Source organism: Pleurodeles waltl, chromosome 4_1, assembly GCF_031143425.1.
Source record: "Pleurodeles waltl isolate 20211129_DDA chromosome 4_1, aPleWal1.hap1.20221129, whole genome shotgun sequence".
NCBI classification, from domain to species: Eukaryota; Metazoa; Chordata; class Amphibia; order Caudata; family Salamandridae; genus Pleurodeles; species Pleurodeles waltl.
The window spans coordinates 740992545-741004079 of NC_090442.1; the positions used below are offsets into that span (position 1 = coordinate 740992545).

The 11535-nt window shown below is 46.4% G+C and overlaps 1 protein-coding gene across 1 annotated transcript in view; it reads right to left on the reverse strand.

The window, feature by feature from the left end:
* The window catches only part of SMO (smoothened, frizzled class receptor), a 72814-nt gene extending 61888 nt beyond the window's left edge, over window positions 1–10926 (reverse strand). The window contains exon 1 of the mRNA XM_069229353.1: window positions 9520–10926. Coding sequence (XP_069085454.1) covers window positions 9520–9889 — 370 coding nt within the window. The 5' untranslated portion in view covers window positions 9890–10926. The remainder of the gene's footprint in view (window positions 1–9519) is intronic.
* Window positions 10927–11535: the final 609 nt, after the last annotated feature.

The following is an 11535-nucleotide window of genomic DNA, read 5'->3' on the forward strand; positions in this document are numbered from 1 at the left end:
GGGAAGCCCTCTGCCATACATGGATATTGTTTTGGTGTGACAGGTCTTCCACATATGTCAATTTTAGGGCCTGATGCTTTACCCTGCTCTCAAGTTATCAAGATTCCATGTATAATTTCCCACAGTACCCTCTACTGATCCATCATGCTTCCAGCCTCGGAGGTATGATTGCAAAATGTTTCCATGTTTTGGCTAGTAATTGAAATATTTTATGCTAATAGTGTCTATCTTTTTACCCAGCTGCCCGTTATGGTCTTGTATGATCTACTTCAACCCTGCACTTGAAAATCCACGGTCTTCTGTAGGAGGCACATAACCATGTCCTGCGACCATTTGTAGCTCAAACCTGTCAGTGAGCTGCCCCTAACCAGCCCACTGGGAACAAATGAACACATAGGTGAATTGGGTCTCTGCTGAAACTCACTATCAGGATCATACCTAAAGGTAAAGGAAATACATCATCCATGTTGAATGTGTTACTAAACCCCACCTGCACCCGGCTGTAGCGCATGCAGATGTTCTAACTACAGTAGCTGATACCAGCCATCTTGTTTGAGAACAGCAACAATCTTGTTCACCGAATACAAACGTACAAGGAAGGCTGGTAGCAGACTAATTGATGTCAACCGTCTCGGAATCAATACAGGTGTTTCAATTTTAGTTAAAATAGGTGTGGTAAGTAGGTTCTCCCAATAAGTACCTCCCCGTCAGTCTATCAATCCTGAGCAGGCCTTTGATGAATATCAACCGCGTATTATTCCCATCTAAGCCATACTCTGTTTCCATCAGGGCCCAGGCCAGTTACGATGAAAACCCCTTCTATTCCACATCGTAAAGAAAACGGAAATAGAAAGAGACAATTATGCAGCCACTGCTGACAGCTGCGTCATGCTGTGGGTCATCTGCTTGCGCATGTGTCATCATGAGTGCATGCAGAATCATGCGGGAGCCATTTTTTTTATTTTATTAGCCAATAGATGACAGGCGCCACTTACATCAGCAAATTAATAAAAATGCTATTTGGTAGTAGTCACTTTTTGGGTAGCAGAGTGACCTAAAACCAAATGATAGGTCCTGCAGCCTCCCAAAAATGCAAAATAATAATAATGAGGGGTGGGGATTGGTGGGGGAGCAATGGAGAAGTGGGTGGTGAGGGTGTGAGTGAAGCATCGAGGGGGAGGGGGGGGGGGGGGGGGGAAGGGAGCAACAAAGGCATGCAAAAGTGCTTTACGAAAAGCTGAATGGCCAGGCAGCAAATGGTAGCTATCAGGTCCTACAAACAATTTTTTATTAAAAATATTTATTACCATGAGGGATGGGGAGCAGGAGGAACTTGTGAGGAGCAGGTGAAGGAGAAACAAGGGGGGCGGGTATTTGCGGGAGTAAGCAGCACACGAGAGAGAGCAAGGAAACTCCTGCTTTCCCATTGAGTCTGTCTTCTTTCTTCTGTGGCATCTTCTTTCTTCATTACTGTCTTCTTTCTTTTTTGCTACTTGCTGTCTTCTCTGTCTTTCCTTTGCGGCTGTCTTCTTTCTTCTTCGCCACATGCGACTTCTTTGTCTTTCTTTGCTGCCATTTTCTCTGTCTTCTATCTAACTGGATTATAAATATTCTAATAATGTTTGTCTTGAAGTTGATAAACCGTTAATAGTTTTTTTTAGGTTGTGATGTATGTTGAATTAACAAATAACATAAATAACGGTTTATCAAATTTAAAACAAACATTATTATAACATATTTCTAACATTTTGTAATACAGTTAGATAAAAAGAAAAAACAAAGGGGACACCTATTGGCTTTGCCACTGCTTCTTGCTTTATGCTAAGAGCTCTTTATGCAAACAGGTGGCTGAAAGCTACCTGTAGGCTTGACCTAGAAGGGACCATGTGGTCAGAACATGCATATGGAGTTTCACATACCTCCCTGCTCTGCGGAAGAGTGCTTCCTTTTGTTTGACAGCATGCTGAACAGAGCATCGGTATTACCAGGGCACAGGCGCCCGCTTCATGCAAATCAATGTCTGGCCATGCTGGAGGGGAAAGCTTTAGCTCCACGCAATGGTCTGGGGAAAAAACACTGAGCCAGACAGACACACTCAAGCATGAGAGGTGCAAGCAATAGCCTTCGGAGAAGGCGCGCTGCAGAGACACTTGTATGCATGAGGAACACAGGCACACATCTGCAGGTGAGTGTTAGGGCCTCCACAATGCAAAGTCTACATGACTAATACATGACAGAGAGGAGAGGCAGGGCTTGCAAAAGGTTATATAGTAGTAATGATGGCCATGTGCGCGAGAAGCAACGCCACACATCATCCATGCCTAAAAAAGATGCAGTCATATATGCACTCACGCATGCGGGTGATGGCGGAGGTTCGGACACATGCTCCCCAAATGGTGCAGAAAGCGCTGCAGCATCCATACATGTAGTGCTGGGGGAGGTTGGTGAGAGACCCAGCAATGCATACTTATTTATTCATTTATTTGTGCCTACCATGCTCTGGATACTGTGAAATATATAGACTCATTCCATACAGTTGTAATGCAGATCACTAACAGGCTACAGCATCCCCTAAAGTGCTACCCTGTAGTACACAATGCAACATGTCGGGTTTTCCCAATCCGGAGTGTGTTAGTTTGTTAACACCTGAAGGAGTAGTCGAGGACCTGTTGTCAGAGGACAGACTTCCCAGGAGCTTTGAGAATGAAGTACCTCACATCACCAGGAAGGATTGGAGCCAGTGGCAAGCCAAGTCTCGGAAACCTTGATGCCTGGTTCACAACAACAGCGCGTCCAAAGAACTGCTACCTCAGGAGGTTTTGATGCAGGGACCTGCCTTCAAGAACGGAAAGGAAGAGACGGGCTGAGATGCTAGCAGGCCTGGTCGGAGGTTCTGTATCACCTATCTGCATTGCTGTAAAATAAATATAAAATCTACAACCGCAAAGGAACACTACGGGCTCGTTCAGCCCAGCTCTCAACGTCAGGGTCGGAGCATCGTTATAAACGAGTCCACAACACGGGGTTTATTTTAACAAGGGACAGGACAATAGAGCAGAGAATGCACATAGTTGAATATCCTGCAACCCTCGGATATCTGGGATTAAAGGGTGATCTTCATTTCAGTGCAATCTTTAGGTTACTTGGAAATGCTTCCCTTCTACGTCACAGCTCGCCAACCTCTCCGTACTGCCTGCTTTGTTCTTGCAGTACTGCAGGGCATGTTACAGATTAAATATTTAATGGTAGTAGGCAAGCCACACCTCCAGTGCTAGGTCCTCTCCCTACACTCACTAATATGCAACATACACAATATGCCCACCAAGAAAGTGTCAGAATTCATGCACTCAGCACACCCAGTATTAAATGCATGCATGACAAACCACGTCTTGCATCAAAGGCCCCAAAATGGCATACTTGTTTAGGTGTTCTCGGTACTTTCTCGGCACACAGCGCCGTTACTATATCGGAGGTAACTGTGAAATAAATTGTTTCCAGTACTGATGTAACTTTTTGTGAGGAGTTACTGATGGATTTTTTCATACAACCTATATTTTTTAAAAATGTCTTAGTCTCGTTTCCTTTTTTAGACTGGGCCTAGAAGCACTTGAACCAACTTGCCAATCTTATGCTTTCCACACAATAATAAAAGTACCTTCGTATACACAAACACGCAAGCTTGCAGACAGCCCTCTTCATCCATTGGTCTGTTCAAGCGCCATTCACAGTTTGCTTCCACCCAGCACAGCAGGTAGTATTGGCGATGGGTGAGCTCATTCGTCCACTGGCAGACTCGCTCTGAGAGGAGACATTCGGCCTGCTCACATGTGCACAGCCACCTGAAAAGGAGTGCACTGTAGTCTCGGACTGGCGATTCCGAGCTGCACATACACTGCTTTACTATTAACTTCGCGTTATTTTTTCTGTAATATGTCGGACTCCCCGGCTCACCTGATATACTACATAGAAGGACTTTTCTTGAAATGGACAAACTAGCAAGTCTATAGTAACCCATGTGAGTGTGCAAACACCTGGGCACACAGGGCCGACCCGCTTCCCAACTTGCTTATATGTTCCCTCTTTTTAGCTCTCATTAACGCTATGATTTTGCACCTTTGTGTTCCGTTAAGGCACTTTGGGAACCACTTCCTCTCAGACCCACGTTGTAGAGAGTTGTTGACACCACTTAAAAGTGTGCACTCTGTTGTGTGTACCCAGACCTAGGTATTATTTATATTGTTGCACTACTGCTGTGACATGCTATGTAAGCAGGGTCGGAGTGGGACATACATGTGGCCTGCATTGCGAATCACATAGTTAAAAGGGTGGCCCGCATTTGCAAATCAGGGCAGTTTTGAACCTGCACCGCAGCGGTGTAACCCACGGTGTGGGAGTCTGTATCTGTCTGAGCTTGCTGCAGGCAATGTTACTGTTCATAGCTGGGAAATCAGAAGTGCAAACCTGTCCCCAGGCCATTAAACGAGCCCAGAAACAGCCCAAAACAAGCCCAAGACAAGCCCACGGAACGACCTGTCAGATCAGCCCTTCTGGCACTGCCAGGCTGCCCTATACAGACCAGTCCGACCCAATACGTACGTACTTGCTTTGTGCTCCGGGCACATTGATTTTTACATCTTACGGTTTCTGGCATATGGATTCCTTGGCAAACCTTTTAGTGTGCACTATATTAACATGTCTCGAGATATCATTTTGTTTGCACGTGTTCACTCAAGCGTGGTTATGGTCCTTGGTTTGGTTATTGGATGTCGTTAAATTGACGACATTAGGGCTATGACCAATGCTTTCATGAATTAACGCCCTCGCATTTCTGGGCTGGCACTTAATCGTGATGAACAAAACGTTCCTACACTTGGTATTGAAAAGTTTCCTTGTGCAAACAAAATGGCAGTGAGCCGTTCCTTTAGACATGTGGTAGGAATCATACAATAGTCGCATTGAATAAAAGAAAGTAAATTAACTGTACAAGAATCCAGTCTCAACTTAAAGATTTCTGGAGGCTTACAATACTTGAGAATTAATATAAGATTGGCGTGGTACTCGGATGGCATAAATTACAACACAGGGGACACGTCTCCTTGTATTAAAGGTCCGGTTCCCCGCCCCCATTAGTTATTCCGTTTAAGTTACTGTGGGGTCTTCCGAAGTGGGGTACGTACTTTCTAGAGACCATATCTCTGACTTATTTTCTTTTACATGGCGTGCAGTGCTGAAGTGTCTGTTGGCACTGGACGGTTCATGAACAACATGGTCACATTCTGTCTGGGTGTCATAACATAGATGTAAAGACCAATAAACGCAAGGAAACTGGCAATCGTGAAAAGGTGCTGCTTGACGTCATTTATAAACAGGTGTGAAGAATGGGAATCCTGACGCAGCACCACTAACCCCATGTCCAGTAGTCTCACGGGTTTCTTTGCTGTGAGTCCGCCAACAGCCTGACATGTGTTTCGCTGTGCTAAACCCACTGGGGAGTTTGTCAAAGCTTTGTAGGCACATGTGTAGTGCTTAAACTACACCACTTAATGGTAATCTTGGTTATAATCATATACCACGGTCCATACACGTAACTTTGCCGTCTAGGTCATGATGTTGTCTGCCCTTGCTCAGGTCCAGATTACTACAACAATGGAACTTCACACCACTGACAGGATATGTCAGTGATCCGGGTGGAAGGCACGACAGACTCGTGTTCTGAGTCACAGGCAGGACGGTGACAAGAAGACACGAGTGATGCTATTACAGGCGTGATGCACTGCAGTGCACGGACGGGGTGGGCCCTGATTTGGGTTACAACGATAAACTGACGCTGTGACAGGCAGCGCAGGAAGGTCCTGTGGGTGTCTGGCAGGAAAGACATCTGCTTTGGGTAACACACAGCACAAGATGGCATTCCATGCAGCAAGCAGACCTGGTTGATGCTTGGAAGTGAGATAATGGTTACAGCACGTGAAGGCAAGTTCTTGGTAACACGCAGCATCTTGTGAGAGGCAGAACTGGATGCATCTGTGGGTGACAGGTAGGATTAGTCACACTGTGTGTGACCGGTATGGTGGGTCAAGGTGGGGTCTGACGAGCAGAAATGGAGATTGTTAAGAGTTGACACTTTCAACCCAAATAAGAATGAAGCTCACAAAAAATAAATAAGTTTGAGACTGTAGGCACACACACCAATACACACTCAAAGCAACTTTGGCAATCACCTGGCGCAGCCCAACAACCACAGAATAGGAACCTCAGATAAAACACACCTAAAAGAGTCAGTGCAACACTTAACAAAACAGCATTAAGTACAGCGGGTGACGGGAAGGACAAGCCAATGATCTGGGAAATGAGAAGGGTTGACAGATGTGGTGACAGGCAGGAAGATTCAGTGGGTGACGAGCCGATGCAACCACATATATCCTTTCCCCTTAAAATTACTACTTCAAGTGTATAAAACACCACCATACCCAATAATTTCCAACTGAACTCCACACACCGCTCCTCACATCACTTATTGTTGACACACTGATCTGACCACATCTCGTACGATCCTGAATCCACACCACCTCCCAGAATATTACAACAAAATCACTGATATACTCAAAAAAAGTTTCTTCTAGTGCTTCTACTGCATCTTCCACGCAAACAACGAAACTATTACAACACGACCTACATGTCCAGCTACATAAACAACTGAGCCCTTCTTACAAAATGTCCCTTTCGCCTCTTCGACTGATGGCCGATGGCTGGGCATGCTTTAGAAAGAGAAGACTACCCCTATGCCACAACTTAGCTTCCCTCCTATTGCCCTAGGCACCTCTGGGGCCACCGGTACCCTTCTGAAGTCCCCTCTGTGCCCGCCCGACTCTTCTTCCGCCGCGCGGAGGCTGTGATTGGCAGGATACTGGAGACGTCGGCGAGGCCGCTGCCGCCACAGTCTGATGGCTTCACACAACTGGGCTCAACCGTTACCATGCAGGTCAAACCACTGGTTCCCATGTGATCGTAATTAATGTAAATGTGCCTACGTTTGGATTCAGTAGCTAAGCAATTTTTTTGAATATTGTGAATGCAAAGGATGCGCCCGAAAGGGCATTTTAAAAGGCCACAGCTTAAAAAAACCTTACACATGGAATCAAAGTTAGAGCACGCAACTGTTCGGGAAATCCTTCCGGGCCAACGGGAAATGGAGGGTCTGGGCCGACATCTAATTCTGTGTTTCTATGTAACATAATGGAAAAGAAAACACAACATGGGAAGTTCGAAGCAGAAGTGGCTGCACAGGTTCAGGGAATCCTAGAATAATTATCCCGCGTGTCCAAGAAAGTTTTCGTAAAACTCAACATACAATCTCCCACGCACCGCAAGCTGTTCGTAACCCATGGCAACTACCTTTTTGCTGCGGGTAAAAAAAAAAAAAAAAAAAAAAAAAACTTAATCGCTGATCACTTACACAGTGAGGCAGCCTACAGAAGCGGTACCCACAACCCTTCACAAATAGGGAGGGAGCCGCTATGGTCTATTATAAGTATGTATGTCCCCGTTATCCTACCACGAAGAAATACTATTATGGGGAAAATAGTATCAAGAAAAAAGTGTTAGGTAACTTTTACTTTTAAAGTCAATATAACGAAAAAAAAGAACATTGGAAATTTATGTTTCAAGTTATCCGCAGCAAAAAAAGTGCCACAAAAATGGAGAGGTAAATATGGAAACAGTAAGGGTTATTGAAGGGAAAGGTTAAGGTAGAGGGAAAGGTTAAAGTTGAATTACTGGTTTGATTAAGATTCGGCGTTCGCATAAGTGGTTAAGATTTAGTACTAGAGTCTGGAGAGACAGAGGAGATATGGGTAGTGACTGGTGGAATGCACTTGTTTTGCATAACGGATATCGCTGTAGACGTTTTGTTACTGTAGCCCATCCAATGTTACATATAACTTCCGTTTTGATGACTATAGCTCGTTCTTCAAACCGGTATATCTTCAAAAAAGTATTTTTCATTCCAGCTTGGAAAGAATGTTTCCCAAACCAGCTACTTAGTTCTCAAGAATTAATTCAAGCTTTTCCTTCAACCACCTTTTTCTTTTAGGCGCACTTTAGCTGTTTAACCAATGTCATGTTTTCCAAAATGAATAAAAATATGAACAAAAAAAACAATAAAAACATTATAATATACAAAGACTTGCCATCAGACCGCTTGACCCATTGGTCTGTTCAACTGTCATTCAGATTTTACTTCCGCGGACTAAAGCATACAGCACGTGCGGGTGGGTCAGCCCACTTCAGCTTCTGGCTCTTTACTGTGTGTAACAGCATTTTTCATGTGCACATCCGCTTAAGATGTAGCCCATTTCAGTGCCAGGGCACGGAATATGCAGGCCACCCTTAGTCAACTGTATTTTTATATTTTATTACCTATAACCTTTTAATTCCTGTTGAGAAAGTACAAAACCACTGCAGGCTTGCCTAGGCCAGACCTCTTGGTCAGTGAATCGCCGTAAGTGACTGAGGTATCCAGAGATGGTTGTGTCAGAGGGACTTCAGATGCACCTCGCTGCCAAGTCCCAATAAACATGGCCTTGGAGGCAGGTCTGGAGTGGGATCATGACTAAAGTACAAAACAGGGGAATAATAAGCAAAAACACAAAGTAAAGCAATGCTGCCCAAAGAAATTGCAGGTGGTTAATCCTAATCCAAGCAGGTTCGGAAAAGTGGGACACTGAGTCTCTGGATAAACAGAAACAGCCACCCTGCAAGGGGCCTTGTGACACCGCGAGACATCACGAGAGTGTCGGGATCTACTTGGGGCTATTCTAAGTTGGGTGTGTGTGAGGGTCTCATTGGAGCTGTGGAGATGATGGCAGCTAGACAAGCATCTGTTGGCATCTAATGGGCTTATGCCAGCTAAGTGAGGGGCAGGTAGAGACTTTGTGGCTGTCAGATGTTATATCAAGGCCCCTGTGGACAAAGTGGAGGTCTGTGGGCATCTTCTGGGTGCTATAGGAAGGAATGTTGGTGCTGATATGAGCAGCAACATGAAGCACTGTGAGTGGGGTTAAAGGGAGGGCCTGTAGGGCTGGGCTATGGAATTGCCGAACAGGACTACATGAGGGTACATCTGAAAGTCACGTGAGGGGGCACTGGGCACTTCTGTTTTGTAGCACGATGTACCCACATATACAATCGTTGTTTGGCACAACATTGGTTCTGTTGCCTTTTACACTGCAGACTTCTAATAATTAGTAAATTAGCCCACACTGCTCACTCCAGAAAGTGCAGCCATGAGAATCGGCAATAAGCTGATGATAACACTACTCAGAGGCAATCCTTTAGTGACCAGCAGAGAATCAGACTCATAACCCTTGGGCTGCACACAGGAAGGGCCTACAAGACCCAGCATGCAGCTGTCAGTGGGTGAAAACCAGGGATTGGCTGAAAGCGCAAGTGCCACAGAAGGCTACTCAGCGGTTATGGCCTTCTCCCCCCACATACCATGCACTGATTTGGAAGACTCACCTGACCAGAGCAGTAGGTTGTTGTGGGCGTCCTCCTGAGAGCTGGAGTCCTCGGCCAGGGCGGTAGAGGTGAGGCTGTACGGCAGGTGGGAACCCAGGCAGGCATTGTACTTCAGTGCTTCGCAGGTGGCCGTCTTCTTGCACCGGTCAAAGTAGAAAGTCTCGTTGCCACCTTGGGCATCCACTGGTCGAGGCAGCAAAAGCACCAACACCCACAACAGCCAGAGCCCCCTCATCATGAGTTGTTCGCCCTTAGATGTTTTGGGGCTCCTCCTCTTCGCGGAGGCAGGATCTTGGGTGCTCACAACTGCAAAAGTACAGAGTTTCTGACTCATCTCACCCAGAAACACCGCAGGCCCCCACCATCTCATTTTGTTTCCTGCTGAAGAACCCCGAAATCCATCAAGCTTTTGGGCACCCCTGTTCTAAATTGGAGGGCAGCAGAGGGTCTTGACATGATGTCCCACCTTGTTCTTTTTGGGAAGATTCCAGGATCCACTTAACCCAAGCAGCCTTCGGTGTTCGCCCAACTCGTTTCCCATCGAGGCTTGATGAAACCACCAAATCCAGCCATCCGCAGTCGCATCACCTCAAAACCCACTAGATGTCGCAGAGAGACCCTAAACCCTTCTGCCTTCTGGTAACCTCACTCTCCTCTCTGGAGCCCAAGGAACCCACAGACCCACCTGGTCCAGTACATACCACCTCACTCACCCTAGAAAGAGCCCAGAGAGCCCCCAAACCCGTCTGCACTCTGCTGGGCTTCCATCCCGCTCCACACCAGTGGTCCGAGTCTCATCCTCGTTGATGCCAACGTTTCGAAACAATCCTCAACAGGCCGGCCTGGGAAATACGGAGAACTTCAGGCGCTCCAAGGCTTCTCCCCGCCAGGACACCCCCTCCAGGGCAGCACGGGGGGCTCCGGCCATCCCTTCACACGTAGGCTCCCCCCTCCTCCACCTTCCAGGCTCATTGGAACTTCATGGCCAAACAGAGCTTTCTCTGTGCAGCCCTCGCAGGTCCCATCGCGGGCACGTCCAGGGAGCGAGAAACGGCGTTCACGAGCCAAGAAACGATCACTCGTTCTGCTCCTTCCTTTTCCCAGCACACTGAACAAAAATCTTCCACGCCGCTGTTTTTTACCCTTGTCCAGAAGGGGACAATGCCCCGCGGGCTGCCTCTCCACGCTCCCTCCGTTGCCCTAAAAAAAAAGAAAACAGCTCCGCCGTCCAACTTTCTCTTCAAGATACAGTCGCTTTACCTCGACCTTAGTTCCCTCGATCTTCGCATCCTCTGATTCTGGTGCATAAAAAAGTGAATTTCCAACTTTCTGAAGATAAGTTTCTTCCTAAAGCTTGGAAAGTAAGTTTCGTCCTCCTCCGCGGCGCTCTTTGTGACTCCTTGTGCTTTTTTCCCCTCTCCCCCCGCCCTCACTTCTTGGCGAGATTCTCTCAGGAATGCAACATGTTGGAGGCAGACTAAAGAAAGACAAAAAAACACAGCCTTTCCCCTCCCCCTAACGACGCTCCTCCCCGTCCCCTTTAGGAGAAGCCGGGGAATAGTGGGGGGCGAGAGAGAAAAAAAATCAAAACATTGAGACGAGCAAGGTCCAGCCTCACAGCGTCGAGCGTATTTTTTAAATAAACAAGTAAATAAAAACTAAATACTCTATTTTACAGAGCGGGCCCCTGAGGTTATCTCTTGTTTATTTTGTCTTAAACACTGACGACCCCAAAGACGCCTCCAAAATGATTAAACAACATATTTTTTAATAAATACAGTGCAGATAAGAGCGCCACATAGTTTTAAAGGCGGGTGCCCTGCTCTTACATCTACAAACCGCCCTAAAGTTATGGCATCGTTGTTTTGAACGCAACCTCCCTTGAAGGCCCACGTGCTTTGTAGGAACATTCAGCCTCAATATGTGTGTGGGTGTTTTTTTTCTCCCTAAATAATTCGTAAATTCCGGATCCTGTATACATCCATCACACGCCTCGTCAGGGGTAGTAAGCGCTGT